Source organism: Papaver somniferum, chromosome 6, assembly GCF_003573695.1.
Source record: "Papaver somniferum cultivar HN1 chromosome 6, ASM357369v1, whole genome shotgun sequence".
Taxonomy (NCBI): domain Eukaryota; kingdom Viridiplantae; phylum Streptophyta; class Magnoliopsida; order Ranunculales; family Papaveraceae; genus Papaver; species Papaver somniferum.
This window is the reverse complement of record NC_039363.1, coordinates 27462490-27484578: the sequence shown is the minus strand read 5'-3', so window position 1 is coordinate 27484578 and position 22089 is coordinate 27462490. Positions and strand designations below refer to the sequence as shown.

Below are 22089 nucleotides of genomic sequence, written 5' to 3'. Positions count from 1 at the left end.
GTGAGTTGTTAGCGCCTTTCTTTGCCATTGTGACTTTCTCGTCCGTATAATTAGGATATCGAAAGAATATTGTTAATTCTTTCCAGAATTTTGCTCCATCGGTTATTGATGGTCTTCGTTTTGCTCCTGGTCGAATAATTCAGGGATCCGACACCGAGGAAGTCGACATAAGTATTCCCTTTTCGCGCTAATCGTTGTAACATGCCTTTGGATGAATTAGTGATGATTATTGTTGATGTATTCAGGAGGAAATCATTGTATACAAGCAACATATTGATGAAGAACACTCTTCTTCGAGTCATGCAGATATGGAGAGTTCCCTAAATCCCGAACCGAATGAAGATAACGGAGTTTCCAACGGATATTCCAACACCGCCGAACCTTCAAATGGTTTAGAGACTCCCCTAGTAAGTATACCTCCTATGACCTCTTCATAGATATATGATATTGCTGATTTATGAATGAATGAGTGAAAGTCCATGCGAGTATACGAGTAATTTTGCCGAAATACGCCACCAGGAAACTTCAGACTTCAGCTTTTAGTAAAAACATCGTAGAATCCTTGTTTGGAGTCGGATTTTCGATGTCTGCATATCTATCTTCAAGCCCAGGAAATTTCCAAGCTTTTTTAGAGAAGATTTTTGATTTTCGAGCATGTTTAGGGCCTGAAAAAGGCGAAACCGTAAACTTCCAGGAGATTTTCAGAACTTTTCCAGATTGCATGTCGTCCAATGTTTTGGCCACATATCCTTGCTCGTTTATCCGATCGTTATGAAATTTTACATGTTGTAGGGGACTTCCATACGAAGAGAATTGTATATGACCCAACCTCAAATTCCTTACCAACTGCTCTCAGTTCGTCGTTTAATACAGGGCAGTGTAGAATCTCTTCAGATGAGCTTGTTTGAAAACGCTTTTCATGGATTCTACACCATTTGCTCATGTTTTGGGTGCAAAATAAGGAACTTAGATGATTTTAGTTCACTAACATTCTTAATTTTATGGTTGCCTTTGATTTTCCTGCTCTAATCTCATGTAATCTTCGTATTAGGTACCAAATACCGAAGTTGAGAATAACGGAACCAATGTTGAAGATTCGAGCAATGTGGTGAATCAAAGAAGTAACATCACCAACTCTCCACCTCCAGGTTATGAGAATATCATTGTTTAAGCCGTAGAGGAAACTGAGACTCCGGTTGCTATTGAAATCGAGCAAAGAACAGAAGATACTGTCCCAGAAGAATATGATGTAATGACAATAGAGGATCCTCCAGTAGTTGAGAATCGTGTAGTAATACACGAATATCCCAATGCATGGATTGTTTGTGAGCGTCCATTTGGTGCTCAACTCCCGTATCATGTGTATGTTGGTGGATTCAGCGTTCCTACTGGGTACGCCAACATGTATGAGAAGTTATGGAAAATGTATGGTCATATTGTTGTTGCCAGGGATCCTGATCGTAGCTACTTCTTGACAATGCAATTGGGAAACATGTTGCGTGTTATATATGACATACGAACCAGGGCCAGAAGTATTGTTACTCGAGATGTACTCTTTGATTGGGAGTACAACTTGGATAATTCTGAGAGACTTGGCTTTAACTTGAAGTGGCTTCATCAGAAGATCAACATTATCAAGGATGCAGTAGTGAAGAACATCCCTTTCACTAGTAATGTTGTGATGGAGAAAATGACCAAGATTGCTGAGCTGACCAAAAAGCTAGAGTGGGAGAGAGCGGCTCTACAAGTCTTGGAGAATGCTGAGAAGCATAAATCATACTTCGATGGCTTCCTTTAGTTTTCTTCCGATAATCTCCGAACATTGAACTTCTGAGAGATGTGAGGTTTTATTTTGGTTTTGAATTTTTGATTGGTTTTGAATTTGTGAGTGACTGAGGATTTTCTTCTGAATTTTGGATCTGATAGAGACTTTTTCTTAAATAAAGAACTTTGATAAATTACTGAATTCAAATACTGGATGCAAGTATTGCAAACGTTTTGGAGGAATTGAAAATACATGTGAAAGAAAATCCTAAAAGCAAACCAAATATTTCTGTGTCTAGCAGGGAACGCCTGAATTTCCGAATACCTCAGACATCAAAAGCTTTGACCCAATTCTCATGAATTACTGGTACGGTCCTGCCATCTATGTTGATTAGCTTGTAGTATCCTCCAATTATGGATCTTGCAAACATAAAAGGTCCTTCCCAATTGGAGCTCCTTGCAGAATGGAGATCATGTTTAGCTGCCTTAAGAACTAAATCTCCTTCCTGGAATTTGTTAGGCTTGGTTGTACGCGCCTTGAATATCTTATGCTGATTTGGGATCCCGGGAAGTGGAGTTCCATGGTTGTGGTACATGTGGACACTCGCGCAGAGGGAAGCATCTAGGATACTGTTTATCAAACTCGACCATTATTCTGGAGATCACCGTGTTGGTAGAGTGCTGAATTTTGAGAGGTTCTGCATCTAACCACTTAGTGAAGTATTGATGAGGAGAAACTAGCCACTCATAACGTTTGGTGATAGCTATGTTTTGAGCAGAACTGAGTCCCCGGACTAGGGTAGCATATTTGAAAGTTGCTAATATGGAATTATGAGGGGGAATAAGACTTGCATGTGTGCGGAATCTCCTGATAAATTCATGTGCGCTTTCTTCAGACTTTTGTGTGAGTCCTATCAAGGCTTGGACTGTCTCCAAATTCTCGAAAGGTTGATCATCTTCCGAGTCAGAACTTTCTTTGAAGGAGAATTGTGCAACTGAAGATGAAGATACCGCAGAAACTCTTCCATCATGAATCCATGCTCGCCCCAGAACCATGTCATATCCCGGATCCTCTTTAATTATGAAGAATTTAGTTTCGTTCCAGGTTGAATTATTTCTTATGTTGAGAATGATGTAACCATAAGCCTCCCTGGAGGTTCCCTCATGGTCTCGGATTGAGATAGGGACATGAGTTGCCTCTTGTCGAGTAATACGAGTGACTCTGAGGGTTTTCAAAGGGATGATGTTAACAGCAGTGCCAACATCGACCAATGCTCGTTTGAATTCATTTCACTTGAGATGCACCATATTGAGAAGTCCCCAGTCGTACATCTCTTTGTCCGTCACTGGCGGTTCAGGGAATGTCTCCTGAATTGTCAATCTTTCGCCTGACACAATATGGTTCAGTGCAGAAAACATATATTCTCTTTGAGCCTTTGACAAGTACAGAAACTCGCAGACGTGCTCAATTAAGGATTGAACTGCTTCCTTGACTGGATGCTCGTAGAGTGCAAATGTTCTGATTGGGAAAGAATTTATGTACACTCCTTCAGTCCCAAGTTCTCCTGAGTCGGTCCTCTCTTTGAAAATGCGCTTCAAACTTCTGCAATCACTTGTTGGATAACTGATATACCTATGGAAATGACAATAGCGTGCATTTTCCATTTGCTCCATAGTTGGTTCCTTTTTGACAGGAGGTAGTTTGATTGCACCATCTTGGATCCAGACTTCTAATAGTTCGATCACTTCTTCAATGGGAAAAGGGAAGTCAGGAACTTCTTGATCATTCTGCTGGGGTTGTGTATTTCTAGTCTGGTTGTCCTTCCTTGGAGCTTTCGGAGGGTGAGACGTCGGAGAAGCATTCTTATGTTGTTGTGCCACGGCTTTTCTCTTGTTCCCTTCAGCAACATTCATGGAAGTTTCAACGTTGTACTGCTTGTTGATCAGACGCCGGGCAGTACTTCTTCGATTGTCTTTCGATTCCTCTACTTTGACAGTTTTCGTTCTTTCTAGCAATGCGGGAGCAGTAGTCGATGATCGCTTGGCCGCTTCATGAAGTTATGAAAAGGTCTGAAAGTGAAGATTTTCCAGCAAAGCTCTGTAAACTGGGATCATCCCATTGATGCACAAGTCCACCAGTTGTTGTTCAGTAACGTTTGGATCATGACAATCCAAAGCTTGAACCTTGAACCTCTTCACATAGTCATTCGGATTTTCGGCAGTTTTTTGATCCATCCTTCCCAAGTCAGAAAGAGTAATTTTCTTAGAAACAAAGAAGTCTGTAGAAAGCATTAATTATTTCTCCCCAATTATCTATGATTACTGGAGCAATGTTGTTGTACCAAGTATACGCTCGACCCGTCAGGGATTTTGAAAACTCCTTCAAACGGACGACATGGTTGTGTTCATGTTCTCCTAATGCTTCCAGGAACCGAGAAACGTGTTCTCGAGCATTCCCCGTTCCATTGTAGAATGTGAACGTTGGAGAAGTGTAGCCCTTTGGGAGAGGAATCCTTTGTGTGGCTGCAGGGTACGGAGGCTGATGACGGTGCACAGTTGTTGTATGACCCCTTCCTCGATTCTCCATAAAACGTTCCAAGTCTTCACGGGTGATGAAACCAGCGGGTTCCACAGCTTTGTGGGCCTCGTCATCGTCGTGGACTGGAATAACTTCAGGATCCGTGCTTGGAGATGTTTCCTTGTCTTTCCCTTTCTCCTGAGTTTTGTCTGACATCTTTTCAGTAAGAGTTTTGAGGTAGTTACATAGCTCCTTCCGAGTAGCAGTCATATCAGTTTGATTTTTGGCGAGAACTTCTTGGACTTTCATGAGATCAGCGGTAGTGGGTGGATTTTCTCTGATTTCTTCGGGATGTCGACCAAAAAGAGGATGATTTTGCACGTTGGTTCGAGGAGGAGTAGTGTCACCACCATTGTTGGAAGAAGGAATGGTTTCTGGAATATCATCATTGTTGCTAGTGCTAGCGATGTTCGCGTTAGGATTTGTAACTAAACCTGACTTAAGATCAACCATTTTGAGAAAATGTGAGATTGCAACTGAGAGATTAATCTCCCACTGTGGTCGCCAATCTATGGATGGGGAAAAACGAGCCGCCGGTTTTTTAGAAAAGTGAAGAGTCGAGCGTGCTGTCGAGACTCCTCAGCCGGGTAAAATGTTAATCCTCACACAGATGCACCGCTGCAAAGGGGGTGCTTAGATTCGGGAAATCAATCTGTATGACTCCGGTCTTAACCAAGACAATGGTTGTTCCAGAGTCAATTCGGTCGCAAAGAGGGAGATGGGTTGATCTGTAGGAGGGAAGCTGAGAGTTTTGTGGGATCAGTGATGATCAAGGATTGTGGGTGTGTTGAAGGTTTCTGCAATATTGCTGAACTGCTGAAGTTGAGTTCTGTGAATAAGTTTATATCGAGTTGTTGACGGATAATCGATGATAATCGATGATTGATGATATCCTGATGTCCTCGATTTAGACTTATTTATATTGCAAGAATGATGTACCACTGATCCCTGTAAGTGTGACGGTTTCTTGAGTGAAAGAGTGGGAAAGTGGGAGATCGTGGTAAAGTAAGTTCCATGTCGTGCGGAGACTTGACTGATCGTGCACCCACTACTTTGCTAACTCCTTCAACCGTTTACACGACTTACGCACATTTCTCGTTGTGGATGAACCCACGTGTCGTAGACCGCCAGACCAAAACCCTAAGTGATATCCCCCCATTTGTGACGTGATTGATATTTCACGAATCGTGGAGTCTGCAAGGCAGACGTGTATTAGTTAGTCAGTTGTTGACTGATTTGGACTGTGAGTCTAGTTTTGTTGAATCGAGCATAAGTGGTGAATGCTCAGTGATTCATGGATTGAACATGTAGTTCTCTGAGATGTCAATGAATTACTGACTAGAGCGACTGAGCAAGTATTGCTCAACTCGATGAATTGCTGAATATTGAGAGTTTGTCGAGCAATTGAGCAAGTATTGCTCAATTCGACGAATTTGATAATTTTGGTGTGCAACTGAGCAAGTGTTGCTCAATTCAACAAAATACTGAATATTGATAATTTGACGTGCAATTGGGAAAGTGTCTCACTTCGACAAACTACTGATGAATTACTGAACATTGATGGTTGGATCAATATTCGAGCAACTGAGCAAGTATTGCTCAATTCGACGAATTATTTACTGGTGTAGTGACCCAATAAAATATTAATCAAAAATATTGGTGAATTACCGAATATTATTAATTTGGATGTTGATTGCTGAATTAACATTATTTTGTTTTTGAACTTGCTAGAATGGTGATTCCTGGAGCGCTTGTTCGATACCCTAATTTTATCAATCCTTCATCAATTGGTGAATTGCTGAAAATTGGTCATGAGTGAGGAGGGACCGACCACATGGAATGATGAGCATCCATGAGTGCCCAGTGCTCAAGCGAGCACGCACCAGGGTTCTCAGTTTGAGAGTTTGTGAAAAAAACGATGATTAAACGCAGGATTCATTATTTATCGAAATATTGATGGATTCAACATTAGGTGATAAAAACTAGGTATGAGATATGAGGACCGACCAAGAGAGCATGGGACCGGATCTTGGTGGTCACGAAACCAGTTATTGGTCATTTGGAGAATCTCCCAGTTGGTTGGAGAGAGTTCGGGCCCAGTATGAGCAATTGAGCAAATTAGGTCAGAATTATGAAAACGTGTGGGACCGGCCTTGTGCAATCCCTAGGAATGACCCTGGTCGGTCATGAAGGCGTGCGCGTGTTGCCGTGGTGTCCCTGTTTCCATACTGAGGGTTTCAGTATTTTCTGATGCGCGTTCGAGCAATATCGTGAATTTTCAGAAGAGTTTCATCTTGATTGAGAATTCTCGATTTTTGTTGGAATGAGCATGTATGCTCAATTCATCAATATTTTGAAAATATTAAAATAAAAGTATTTTAATATTTAAAATTGTCGTGAGAGGCTAGCCAGTCGTATGACTATGTTTGCTTTTGGTTTTTCGTGATTTGAGCAATATTTTAGAAAATATGGAGAAATCATGAATTTTGCTCAAACCCAGGAGTCATGAATTGAGGAAAATAATAATTATGAAATATTAGGGATTGCAAGGTGTGGGACCGACCGAGGCTATGGCATGGACGGCCGGATAGGTTTTCCGGTCCCACGCACCTTTCCCTATTTTATTATTTTTCATGAATCCTTGATGTTATGGAGAATCCTTGAAGTTATGGAGAATCCATGAGTTTTTGTTGAAACGGAGGAGTTTCGTGAGATTAGGGAATAATAATTATGAAAGCTAAGGATTGTGAGGTGTGGGACCGGCCACGGCTCGGGCATGGCCGGCCGACTGGGTTTCCCGGTCCTGCACACCTCTCCTTATATAATATTATTTCGTGAATCCACGAAGTTATGGAGAATTCACGGGTTTTGCAAAAACAAGGAAAGTTGCTAAAACCAAGGAGTTTTCGTGAGTTCACGAAATAACAAAAAATAAGGAAAATAATGGGAGAGGCATGGACCGACCATGGGTAGGGCACGGCTGGCTGGTAGGACCGGCCTTGGGTCCTCTTATTATTTTATTAATATTTATTGTTTTCTCCTGTTTTGCGAAGGATTCCTCATTATTTCATATTTTTGGACACTCGTTCGTGCATCCGGTTGCTCAGTCGTGCATCATTGTCGAGTACACTCGCACCATTTTTGTGGGGCCTACTCAGTGATGGTCCAGATTCCCGGTTGTTGAGTATTTATTACCAATCTATGAATTCAGTGGAGAATAATTCATGAAACTGAGTAATAAAAATGAATAGTTGTTCATCATTAATTCGCAGGATCAGCTGTGGATTCGACTACGAATTCAGAATAATAAAACAAGCATTGCCATCCTATGAGATCGTGGATTCGACCATATAATCGTAGTAATTGTTATTGCCATTCCATGGGATCAGGTCGTGGATTCGTCCATGAAATAGGAGCAATAATAGATTATTCTGGGAATTCAGTAGTGAATGTCACGGCAGGATTAATCTATTGCAGAAAAGATATTAGCCAGTTAAAGCGTCACATCTATTCTGAATGGTGCATAGTCAGGGAGTCACGGTGTTGTTTACGACCTGAAGGCGTTAGTGCTCTCAATCTACGGAGAACCTCCTGAATCTATGCATAGTATCTCCACATAACCAGGGAACGGTGAGTGTCACCGACGTCCTGAAGGCGTCCGCCGCCCAACTATTCTTTTATGTGGAGGTGGGTCTCTCTCATGCAGTCAGGGAACAGTGAGTGTCACCGATGTCCTAAAGGCGTTAAGCTCCCAATCTACGGAGAACCGCCCAATTACGTGATTCTGCACAGAGGTCACGATGAGATGCCAGGGATCAAAACGCTCAGCTAGTGGAGGCTTTTTGAAAACATACTCATCATGGCTTCGTAAAATATGAATCGTTGCATGCCTGAACGCCGTGTCGAAAACATGCCTCATGATTTTATAGTTTTGCCCTTTGTTGAAAATCCACCATCAACAGATTGTTGTACCCCCGCTTTTTCAATTGGTACCAGAGCAGGCAAACACGTTTAAAGACCTTACAAGTATGTGTTTGTAGCGATATGAATTTATGGATAAGAGCATCCCTGATAACGCAACATCAGTTCAGAGTCACTCGTGTAAGTTTCAAAGTTCTGAAGCTTCTGAGAAAAACTCTGTCTCCTGTCCCTTGACTGAATATACATTCAACTGGGAAAAATCCCTTGATGAACAGTTGGATGATCTTTCGGATGACAGTGATTCAGAAGAAGGGAAAAGTATTGATGAGGAAGTCTCTCAATATATCATGATGTTTGACCGTGCTTTGAATGAAAAGAAGTCAACAACTTGCTTGAGTAAGTACATGGCTCCTCTTTGTCAAGAAAACAGAACATTGAGAAAACTCTTTAAAGGATATGATGGTGGATATAAACTCTTATAATCTATCGTTAAAGATCACGAAGAAGATGTACGCACAAAAAGGTCTGAATGTGATAATATTCTTTGAAATCTCTTTGTGTTGAAACAAAGACTTGCAGAAGCTGAAGCAAGATATGACTCTCAACAAAAATGTTTCAATGACAAAGAACTCAGTCTTCTCGCCAAAGAGAAATCCTTGGAGACTGACCTTGCAGCTGCTCTTAATAAAGTGAAATCACTGGAAGAGAGTCTAAGTAGATTCAATTCTAGCTCTACTAAATTATCTTCTATGCTTGGAGCATGTAAAAAACATCGTGATACACGTGGTCTGGGCTATAAAGGAATAGACGCTCCAAAAACTAGTAAGATCAATTTCTTTAAATCTATTGATAATTCTTCATGTGAAAAAACTTTCTCAGCTTGTAATGTGCCTAAAAACAAGGATTTCACTCCTTCTAAATATACTCACACGAGAACAGTTAAGAATAATTCCTTTAACTGCTATTACTGCGGAAATAAAGGACATCCTGAGAGAAAATGTCGTTTTCGTTTAAGGAATGAAAAATTCACAACATTCTTGCATGGATGTCTAAAGAAGATATTAAACTTGTTTCTCATATTGTTGGAGTAAAAGGCATTGTTGACAATCAAGAAAAATACTGTGTTAAGTCTTTTCTTAATTGTGCATTTGAAACTAAAAATGCCTACAATGGTAGAAAGAAAAACGGCAGAAAGGCAACTGACTTCTTAAATCACTCCGAGACGAAGAAAAGGCAAAGGAGAAAGAAAGAAAAGCCAAATTCCGTTTCTACTGTCAAAAAGGACGGTAAACCGAGGTATCTGCTCCAGATTTCATACATATCAATAATCGAGTCTCAGAGCTCAAGATTAGCACAAATAGACTCAGACGAAGCATCAAAAAGATAAGGAAAATAACTGGCTCAGGTACTCCTTGCTCCCCTCTTGATAAAACTCATTTAACTAACTCGAGTGATTTTTCTGTAAATCCTCTGGAAGGAGAAAAACAAGAAAAAAATATTGATGAGCAAAATGCTTATATAAATACACCACGACTTCTCAATGAAGCATCCTTCTTTTTGATTAAAGAAGGATGCTCATAGATCTCAAGAATTTTGTCTTGAGGAAGCTGTCAAGGTCGTATTTTTTTTGTTGTTTTTTAGCCCCGCTCCAGTTCTTCCTTCTTAAAGATAATTCTGATCATCCTCTTTTGAGGAAAATTCCATGTTTAATCGTCCTTCCTCCAAGTATTTGCTTGGAATTATGTAGTTCATCCATTTTTCTGTTTTTCCTCCTTCATTCCCCTTGGGAACGAAAGTGTTGTGACCACAAGTGTACGTACACCCGACCCACACGGACGTCAAGCTTCCTAGGGTTTTTATGGAACTTATTTATATATATGTGTCATCTATTGATACACTGTTCCGTAAGGTCAAAAGATTCTATTGAATGTTTTTGTGTGCACAATGAATGAAAGTAACAAAGATGATGAAGTCAAAAAGGGCAAACAACTATCGAGTTTCACAAGAATCCTGTTTTCATAACATGTTATCATGCTATTGATCATGAAAACAAACTACCAGTTCAGATGTCTTCACAATTGGTAGGAAATCTTCTTCGAGATTTTGAGATCGTACGTGAACAACTCGGAATTGCAACAAGGAATCTTGATTTTCTGAAAAACGAACTGAACAAAGCAATTGATGAGCTCATCCATGTTCAATCTCTAGTTGCTAACCGGGTTTAGTGTTTTTCAAAATATGTTTTCTTAGATTTAGCTTGCCTAGTAAATCTTCTTTTTTTGTTTTATTTATAAGAATAACAAGAGTTTGGAATAGCCGTTATTGTGATTACACATAGCTATGTCCAACGTTTTCATCTTCATGTTTTTAGGTTTATTTGTTGAAATTCTAAATTGTTTGGAAGATGATTTTTGCAGTATTAATCTTTATGATTTTATATATTGCAATTTACGGGATATGTGTGTTTGCGTCCGTGAACTATGATTGTCCCATACCTTGTCAAAAGTTAAGTCTTTCGTTTGTCGATATGCATGTATTGATAAAAGAATAAATGGACTTTTGACATCACAAAAGTTAAGCCTATTATGTCAATTTTTGATGGAAGATAGGCTAAAGTCTTTTGTTTACAAGGATTATGTCTGTTATATGTCATTCTGCGAATAGTGATGGAAAATAGAATGAATCATTGTGTATTCCGCAGTATTGATCTTCCCTGATCCATATGAAAAAGCGGGGGTCTAACAACCAAACCCAATATTTCTTTTGGCAATCTGAATAGACAAACTCCAATATACTTTCAAAAGAATCAACTAGACAGTTAAACTCAATCTATAAAAAGTATATCAAAGAGTTTTATATCTCTATCTCTTGATTCAATCCGCAATCAGCAAATAAGAATTCGCGATCCCGATTGAATATAAGAGGATTAACTTGAACGGTACCAAAGACCAATGTTCAAGTGTCAATAAATTCACTCAAAAACCCAAAGGCCGGATACAAGAACTGATTGATCTTAATGCACAACCTGTGATATTTCTATTATATAAATAAAATATAGTGCGGAAAATAAATAACACAAACATCAGGATTTTGTTAACGAGGAAACCGCAAATGCAGAAAAACCCCGGGACCTAGTCCATAATAAACACACACTGATTATAAGCTGTTACACCAAATTCCTACTACCTATTCAGACTAGATGTAATACTTTCTTTAGCACTTGTAGAACTCCTAGCAGAATACTGATTCTCTTTAGAAATTCTTCACGCAAATCTTCTAGCAGAACCCGAGGTTCTCTTTAGAAGATACCACAACACGATTGATGTGATTCGATATTTTGTTTGCACAAAACACCGGTTTGATTTCCCTTTAGATGTGAATCAAGGTTTTGGAAATCTTGTGTTTGTTTTGATAAAAACAATTACTAGGTAAAAGTAATATCAAAAACAAACTTGTAGATTAGGGATTATTATACTCTTCAATAAAGGAAGAGAAGGCTAATAACTCTACAACAAGAACAACTAGAATAAATCTAGAGATATCTTGTTTAAAACTTCTCAAGGATTTTTATGAGATGCCTCAATAGAAGTTTTTCTTTCTAGTCTCCGATTTTGAATAACAAGTGTTGGTATACGATCGGAAACTGAAATCTATGAAAACCAAGGCTTTATGATCAACAACTCTTGAATGGTTTTATATCAGAAGAGAAAACCTTAGAATATACAAGAGGTGAAAAACCTAGATTACAAGTTTTATAATCAATCACGAAGATTTAATTCAACTTGGCTTTGTGATCCCCAATACAAAGAATTTTATATCACTCTTGTTCACGAAGAACAGAAGACATGGAAACAACCTGCAAAGCTTACGCCTATTTTCCAAAAGGGATGAAAAACGTGTAAACTCACGAACCCTTTATTTATAATGAACAATAGTTTGGAAGCTAAGCAAAGCTATTTTCCTTTTTCAAGACTCTCCTAAATATGGGAGTCTTTCATAAGTTACACATAATGCATAAATAATTAATCAGCAAATATTTATTTATGTGAATAAATCACATTCTAACTTGGGAAGGAATTAAAAGTTATCACAAACACTTTAATATGGTATTCAAATATGTTTGGATTAATAGCCATCTTTCTTAGACAAGTAAATATCACCAACTTGACCAAAAATAACTTTTAGTCACGTAATTGGGCCCAAGTCCATGAACTATTACAAACAGTCCATGGATTGTTTCCTACTAACGAACTTTAATAAATCACTCATAACTTCATCGTTATAACTCGGAATTGGGTGATTCTTGGCTCGTTGGATTCGTAAGCTCATTCAACATAACATAAGATTCTTTATAAGGATAAAGGTTATTGTCTCCAAGGTCATGAATCAAATAACCCCAAGTATATATACAAACATGTACATTTACCGTCATCGGAATTGTTCCATAGAATGAGCGTATATCTTGATAGATTAGAAAAGTAGAATTGAAAAAGAATCCAAATGAAATCAATCACATACCTTTGTTGATGAAGTACTTGTTGATGTCTTCTTGTAGTCTTCAATCTTCAATCTTCATCCTTTAAGGATAGCTTCGATTCAAATTCTTAGACCTAATCTAGTCCGAAACTATATTTAGTATGTTAAATCAAGAATTCATTTTGGAAACTAAAACTGAAAACTAACTTGACATACCAACGCTAGTGGGTTCAACCGAGCAGTAACAATCTCCCCATTTTCCAATTTTAGTGACAAAGCCATTTTACATATGGCTTGTACTTGTTAAAAGTAAAAACGACAATCTTGATTTCCTTGGTTCTTCAACTCTGCATGTGTTCATCCAGTACTCGTTGAAGATCCATCATAGTATTATTACACAGTATCAAAGTTTCATTATATCACAACTTTGACAATAATACTACAGTGATATGTATCACCCCCTATTAGTCAATATTCCATCTCACATGGACACCACTCCCCCTTGCATAATGATCCGGAAACCATATGTATTTGTAGTGTGAACTACATATTAATTCTCCCCCCTTTTGTCAATAAAATTGGCAAAGGTACAAGAACGGGATCCTAATGAAATTTCCGAAAGGGACATTTCATGACTAAAAGAAAAATGCATACCAACTAATTTAGATGTAATCATAAAGCCGAAGATAAATGCATTCATCAAGGAGTTTATTAAGATACAAGTTAACCCCTACATGCTCCACAACCGCTTCTCCCCTCAAAGATAGCAATTAAGCACAAGTTCATTTAAGAACTCTCCCCAATAAGATGTCATTCCCGAAAGAACTACAAGAGTGACCTTACTCCAAAGATAAGGATTTATATATTGGATTTTAGAAAACCCACAAGGAGACGCGAACTAAGAACCAATTATTGAAAGTCTCTCATGAGATCAAGTTACTGAACAATAGAACTATCTCATGGTAATAATACACAATATGTAATCACGAAGATCAAATATTGTGATCATCTTTTCTAAGATACAAACTTGTATGAATAAGAACTGATATGCTTAGAAGGAAGAATAATCTTTTCCATAAGGATTTACACCAAGAATGGTTACCATAAGAGTATGAAAAAGATTCTTTGACAATAAAAACCAACATCCATGGCTTAGATAATTGCTTCTAACCTGTTATATTTAAAAATTCCAATCACAAATCAAGTTAGGTAATTAAGACTCATACATGAGGTATCTAACCATATTCATCTTAACCATAACTAGTTCAAATGACTCAGATGAACTAGTTAGAGAGTTGTTCAATTGCAAGGAAATCTTATGTAACTACACAAGACACAATTGAAGCAAAAACGATTTTGATTCACTCGAATCGATTCATAAACTTTATAGCCACGGTTTGCAAACATTCATTCCTTAGTTTATATAAATATAAGTTCACGAAAAATCGTCTTTAATTTCGCAGACTAGGTTTGCGGACTTAAGTTACCGGGCAGAGTTTACAAACTCCAGCAGAAATTCTCGGGTATGAGAACTTCGCCGGTTCGCGGAATGAGTTCGCGGACTTAGGTCACGCCATTCTTCCGGTTCTCTTGATCAACAAAGTTCGCAAACTTTGGTTCAAGGAATAGGACTTATACATAAATGTGTTTCCACAACAATGCTTATGTCCACCATTGGTTATGTAATCTAAACTCTCATTTCAATCATTGAAACATTCTTAGAGGACGTTATACAGTTGTTACACCAGTTCTCGTCAAATCAATTTTCAAAGTGATTGAAACATAACATGACTTTCATCACTAGGTAAAGATGAACTTGGTTAAAGAGAAAGCTTACCAACACATATTTCGAGGAATATGTAAGCGAGATACACCCAGCTCGAAACAATATATTGTTCAACATACTCAGAAATTTTCCAACATGATATGTGCGCCCCAATTCTTTTGCAATCCTCACCGCATTTACTAGAGCTTCTTGGTGAGGATGCACTTCCAACACAATTAGGTTTTGTTGAGGTGAACAAAATCTTGCTCACCACAGGTACTTAAAACAAGATCAAACATGGAATCTAAGAATTTAACAACTTCCTTGAAGTTTTCAATAATTGTTCCATACCTTTTAAGATGGTATCCCTTGTCGGACTCTTGTCTGGGAGATCCTTCTTCATAGTACTCGTTGCTTTATTGGTCTTCTTTGGTACCCATTTCTGAGCAGCTTTTGGAGCAACGTATTTCTTTTTCCCCTCAATATAATTATGAAACTTCTTGGGGGGAATACTGAAAGAACTGATATTATGAAACTCATTTTTTTTCCAGTTTGGAACATCAGATCTTGTCATCTTAACAGAATAAGATCTATTTTTATCTCGTTTAAGAAATCTGCAATTCCTTTGCAAGTGACCTGGTTTTCCAAAATAAAAACAATGTTTAGTATAATGGAAAAATTTATGTTTAGAGTTACCTGAATGTTTATGTGCTTGCTTTGGAGCTTGACAGGATTTCTTTTTTTCTTCAACGGCAGTTTGTAGAGATACTTTACTTTTGTCAACCGTGGAAGGTTTTGGTTGAGAAGAAACTTTAGCTTCGACAAATTTTACCTCTTTGCAAATACTAGGAGCGTCTATTCCTTCATAGATAAATCCTAGTGTATCACGATGAATTTTACATGCTCCCAATATCGAGGTTAATCTATTCGAGCTGCTATTTTTAGACAAACTCTCTTTTAAGCTCGAGTTTTCTTCTTCCAAACTTTTGACCTTCTCAAGTGCAATAACTAGATCATTCTTGGATGATTCACATTGAACTTTGAGATCTTCTCGTTCTGAATCAAATAACAAGTTCATCTCAATGTTTTCCAAGTTATCTAGCTTTGCTTGAAGGATATTTTCCCGATCACGACCTTCGGCAATTTCTTCTTTAAGCTTTCGTATTTCGTTGAGATAATCTCTTGCACCACTAGAATCAAGTTGGTCTTGCAAGTCTTTATTTCGACTATGAAGTCTGTCATATTTAACTTTCTCACTGAAAACGGTGTTTTTAGCTTCCGAGAGTTTTTTTTATGACTTTCTTTAAGAAGGTTATTAGCAACTGGATCCACATGGAACACTTCTTCGTCAGAATCAGAATCAGTATCCGCAATAATTTTTCCAGAAGCTAATGCAACCTCGCCATCCAAATCTTGGGGATTATAAAATTCAGTTTCATCATCAAGAGTAGGCAAATCTGCTGCATATCCCGATTTTCTACGGCTCCAGCTAGGACATACTGAAGACAAGTGCCCGAAACCACGACAGTTATAACATTGTACATCATCCTTAGGAGATGTTGCACTTTTAGAAAAACTCTTTTTCTTGTCTTTCAATAATTTTCTAAATTGTCATGGAGTAACATCCTTAGTATCTGGCGAATCAGATTTATCCTTAGAGAATTCAGAATTGTTTGCAGCTTTAAGAGAAATCACCCCTTTTCTTGCGTGTTCATTATCAAAGATCTTTAACTTTCCAGCAAGAGTATTTCTGGAGAGTGTAGAAAGATCGTTTCCTTATTCAATGGCATGTTTCTTAGACTCGTATCTTGATGGTAGAGACCTTAGAATTTTGCACACAATATCTTTCTCTGGAATAGTTCTTCCTAACGCAAATGAGGAGTTAACTATTTGAGAAAGTCTTTGGTTAAAGTCATCAAAGGTTTCATTATCAGACATGCGAATTTTTTCCAAGTCAGAAGCTAGATTTTGAAGCCTTGCTTGTTTCTCTGCGGCATTCCCTTCGAATACGGTTTCTAAGATATCCCAAGAATCTTTAGACTTATTACACGTAGTAACGTGGTGCTGAAGATCTGGGGTAATAGCGTGGATGATCACATTTAATCCTTCAGAATTTTGCTTTGCAACAAGAATATCAAGATCATTATAATCACCCATATTCTTTTCAACAATTACACCATCTACTTTAACTGATGGAGGATCATAGCCATTAACAATACGAAGCCATGATTGAAAATCTCGCACTTGAATGAAAGAACGCATAGCAATTTTCCATCATAAATAGTTCGTGCCATCGAATACTGGCGGTACGTTTATAGAGATAGCACTAGTCCAGAAGGGGTTATAAATCACGCATGAAATCTGTTATAAAACATAGTTTATCATGGTTTTCACCCGTTATTAGAATCGTTATTTATTTGGTGTGACTTTTTAAAAATGACAAATAGGAAACATTATTAAATACAACGTCTAAAATTCGTGATTTAAAATCACATACATAATCTGTCATTAAATATCACAGTTATTGTATGTAACATTAAATAAAGGTTGATTTATGTCATATAAGAATCACTGTTAATATATGTGAAATATAATAAAGGTTGATGCATGCCATTAAAAAAACACGGTTATTAGGTGTGAAATAAAACAATGGTTCATAACCGTTATAATTGGAGGTATTTTCATTAAAAATAAATTTACCAATTCTAACGAGACTGTTTCGTCATTTTCTAGCTATGGATTCAGATTTTGGAATCTGAATGAAATCAGTTCAGAATTATATTTAGTGAGGAACGAATTGCGAAAAGAAAATAAACGTTAAAGAATTACTATTAATTATTTATTAAAAGAGAATATAATATTCAAACATAGATTTGAAGACATATCCTAGCAACTCCAAGTTACATCCTGAAATTAAAAAACTAATCAATCTACTCCAAGTTACATCCTGAAAATTAAAAAACTAATCAATCTACTCTCACTACCATTCTAACTTGATGGATCTCCTACAATAGTCACATAGGCCTTGGGCCACTTAACAAACTCACTTCTTTTAACATTCCCAAGTACATCATCTCTATCGCACAACATCGCAGTTGGATCAATAATTTCGTCAATCGTGCAGTCGTAGTGGTCATCAATCAGTAGCTTAGTATCAACATATGCAAGTGCAACAACCTTTTTTCTGAAGTTCCTCAAACAGCAAAGACCAAACGACGAAGGAAAGGACGAAGGGATCCCAATACCCTGTATATGTAACAAGACAAACTTTAAAATCCCATAATAGCAGCATCGTATACATCTGACTATACATTACTAAGAGATATTCGAGGTCACCTGTTGATAAGAGCTATCACGGATCTGACCATGTACTCCAGTGTTGTTTTTCTGTCTTTTATCATCCAACTGTGCTTTCAAAGATTCGTCTTTCTTCCTCACTTTCCGCAATTCGTTCCTCACTTCCTGCAACTTGGCCTTCATAAACTCAGCAGCAAGAAACTGAGATTTATAAATACCAGCACCCATTCCGCGTATGTATCCCTTTTGATCAGCGCCATATATCTTGCCATATACGTGAATCAAATTCAAATTTATTGATATTCGGTCAAACAATTAATGTAACATAAGGGAATTTCCTAGACTACTACTATGCATATGGTCACAAGGCGGAAATTACAGTATACCCACAAAGGGAAACTTCGGCCAATACAGTCTAGAACTTATGTCTTCAAGCATATGTTACATCTTATCACGAGTTCAAGGATACTACTTGAAAAACTAGTGAAACCTACATAGCGGTGCTGACTACTTGAATATAGATGCAACAGTATTACAGTGTAGTAATATGATTATAAAAGAGAAAACAAATTTCAAACCAAATCATCAAGCAGTACTATAAGAAAGAAACGTAATCACTACCACCATCCAATATGAAAATTCAAGAGGTAAAAAGATTCATGTAACAAAAAATTCACCACTAACCTCGGTGACAGCGTCAGTGCCCAAACACTTTTGTGCTGAAGGATCTTTATCATATGCCTCCTTCACTAGTGCCTACACATCAACAGAAGCCAACCAGATTCAGAGACTAACTGACATCATCAATATCAATAAACAATATAAAAATAGAAGAACTTACAAGTTTTGCAGCTGCCTGTGATTTAGAAGACGAAGGATCATCATCTGGGGTGGCTCTATGTGTTTTCAGAAACGCATCTGCCTATATATCTGACCAGTGGCGCTTTCCTTTTCCTGTGACAAAGCAATGCATTAAATAAATACTTGCAAAATTTTGCATCACAAGACAACATCTGTGAGCCATAATAAAGAAGAGGTTTACTGACAAGATAAGTGCATCAAAATTTAATTAGCTTCTAAGGTAAGTAATTATCCTACAGCAACAAGCCTTGAAATCTAACCAGCTGGGTGTCTTCAGCTATTATTGCACTTTAAAAACCAAATGGATTGAAACTAACAACTTTCAGTCGGAAGCAACAATGCAAGGAATGAACAAGAACCAATGGAACTAGTATAAACAAGGACTCTAGGCATACCAAAAACATCATATGCTATCCAATTAGGGAAACAAATGAAATAACATAAGAAAATAGCTTAAAATGCAATATATTGTTAAGAATTTACCAATTCATTCCACCTTGTAGGGACACCTTTCCTACCACCTGTATATTGAGCCTTAATATTTTACCGTGCTTCCGCAGCTTGTTCAGATTTTTTCAGCCACTTGGGTCACTGATGTTATTGATAAATTTCTCCCAGTCTTCTTTTTTATTGTATGCTGGCAACTTCCTTTTCTTTTCTTCCACAGATGTAACACCATTGAGCGATCGTTTTTTATTTGACTTTTCAGTTCTCCGGGCACTGTTTGCTTTTGCTAAAACATACTTCTTATGGATAACTGTTACCTGGTACATATTCTGTAATAATGCATTGTAAGCATTTAATTTCAGCACTTGGTAAGGTTATAGAAAGCCAAGAAAATATATATGAACATAAGCATAAGCGGAAAAAATCCAATTGGACTCACTTGAATAGAGTTCCAAACATCTTCTTTGTCTTCTGGAGGAACCTCTTTCCATTTTGCATACCCCAACCCTATTTTCGACCTTGTAATCTCTCCGATCAAGGTTGCAAAATTTGGTGGCCCGTTCCATTGCCCATACTCATTAAAGAATATTGGCAAACGATCATCTAGGTTTGAAAAAACAAAATTAGAATAAGTAATGAACCATCTGTGATTTAGAAAAGAATGTATTTGAAGGAAGAAAACTTACTATAAGAAAATAAATTGTAGTTCATATAACTTAAAAACTAGGGAAATCAATGAAAAGATATTTAATATTACCAGTGTTCTCAATTTCATGGGTTAACACAATCTCATCATATTGGCCCCCTGAACTATGTGCACCATGACTTGATCCAGATACTATGGGGCTATGTCTCGGAGGCGAGGAAAGCCAGTTTAATGTGGGGCTTCCTTCCCTTGAAAAAGAAGTGGACATCTGAAACATAGACAAACATAATGATTGAGCTCGGATAAAAGAGTTGATGGCCATTGGTAATGGTGATAATGCTTATGATGAAGAGATGAACAATACGATAAAAGGGAAAAATTAACCAAGAAGTTGCTTCACTGAGCTTATTCTTCACTGAACAATACGATAAAAATGCAAAACACACTAGATTAATCAGATAGAATCGGGTCAGAATGTTATCAGTAGCATTTATACACTAGTTATACACTTATACTCACACAAGTTATTTGATATATGTATCTATAAACCAAAATGAAGCATACATTAACACTGTAGTCCTTAAAAGTAAGCAGGTTAAATTAGTAAAAGTAACCCCAAAAAAGTGCATATTATCGTTGAAAGTGAGATCAGATCATTAAGTTTGACAATTTATGAACTTATTCATATATCAAAAAGAAAAAACCAAACAATACATTCCAATTCAGTAAAAATTACACAAGATCAGCTTAATTAAACCCATTATATCATGTTTAATTGGTTCTAAAAACCAAACCCATATTAAATTCGATCAAATCAACATGAATAGACTCCCTCTAAACCAATTTTCTCATAAAAAAGCCAGACTAATTAGGGTTACAGTGATAGAAATGTTTAGACCCAAAGGTTTTAAACACACAAACACCCAGTATACACCATAATCAAATCCAAATACCACTTGCTATTACAAAAATATAACAATCCTGAGTAACCCAGATTCAAATTCAATCAAAGATGGTCTGAATCTTTTCAATCAAAAGTCAAAAGTTATTACGATAGAGACAAGCATAAGATTATATTATAAGATAATCAATCTAATATGTAACCCATGAGTCTTTTCAATCAAAGATAGTTTAATAAGATTGTATTGTTACAAAACTAGATCAATCCTATGTAACCCCAATTTCAGATTCAATCAAAGAGTCTAATATGAACTCGTGCATCTTCCAAATCAAAAATCAAAAATATTTAGCTACAAATAAGCATAGAAAATATACCTTGCTGTTTTTGATCTTTGATAATTCCCCAAAAATATATATCTCTGAACATTTGTTAACTGATTTTAGGGTTGAGATTTATATCTATTCCAAAACAACACCAAGCGGGAATAATCCCCGCCCAAAAGAATTTTGTTTTGATTTTCATCCCGCCCAAAAATTGTTAGGGATCGAAATTTTTTTGACAGAGATTATTACCGCTTGATATTTTCTTCCATTCCTTCTCAATATACTCAACACCATCATCCTACGGCGATGAAGAAATGTTTCCAAAATTATAGAACAAAACTGCAATGAATAATCCCTAACTTTCAGCCAAAATTTCAGATGAGAAGAAATCTTCTCTGCCTAAGATAGAGACGGGATGAAGTGATGAAATTGTTAGATCTGGACTTTCCTTTGGAGGAGAAAACTATGTTTACATTCTTCACAACTAAACACGCGTCTGTATTTCTTTCTTTTTTTTTTGTTTTTTTTGTTGGGCGTACATTTAGTTGGGTGTCCACGGCACATATAAAGACTTTGGCATTTTATTTTTAATTAGTGATCCTTGACTAGGGTTGACTCCTACCAATAAGAAAAAAAACAAATTGCTAAACTAATTTTTGAGGCATACCAAAATTATAATACCACACAAAATTGATTAAAATTATAAATTAATTTTCTTCTCAAATTTTCATTAAAGTTACATAAAAAATTTCAGCTGTTGGGATAATTTCCGGTCTCGGTCGTAATCATGTTGAATTTTAATTACATGATATTATTCAATCGTAGAATAATTGTTGAGTTTCGCACATATTATCGTTAAAATTTGTCTCGTATTACATGATTATAATTAAAACTCGATACTTCAATTTCATATATCGTTGAATGCTTTACCGAGTTGAACGAGTTCGAGCAAAAATGAAGAAAACCGAAACTTCATCCTTTCGAATTGGGACGATTTGAGAATTTGACCGAGTTGAAATATAGTTGCATAATCAAGACTCTATAATTCAGTTGAGAATCTGACCGAGTTGAACTAGTTCGAGCAAAACAGAAGAAACTGAAACTTCATTC

At 37.0% G+C, this 22089-nt stretch overlaps 1 protein-coding gene across 2 annotated transcripts; it reads right to left on the bottom strand.

Moving 5' to 3' along the window:
- Positions 1–17484: 17484 nt before the first annotated feature.
- LOC113285563 lies at positions 17485–19915 on the bottom strand. 2 transcript variants are annotated; one of them, XR_003328747.1, is made up of 7 exons: positions 19867–19915; positions 19549–19712; positions 19146–19438; positions 18643–18755; positions 18486–18557; positions 17841–18065; positions 17485–17750 (listed from the first exon to the last, which is right to left on the bottom strand). XR_003328747.1 is itself a non-coding variant. In XM_026534406.1 (2 exons), exons 1-2 carry the CDS (start codon positions 18027–18029, stop codon positions 17493–17495), a joined length of 447 nt encoding a protein of 148 aa, XP_026390191.1. In that variant the 5' UTR covers positions 18030–18102; the 3' UTR covers positions 17485–17492. The 2 variants fall into 2 exon arrangements, 1 of the variants encoding a protein (XP_026390191.1); XM_026534406.1 differs by lacking the exons at positions 18486–18557; positions 18643–18755; positions 19146–19438; positions 19549–19712; positions 19867–19915 and having other exon boundaries at positions 17841–18102.
- Positions 19916–22089: the final 2174 nt, after the last annotated feature.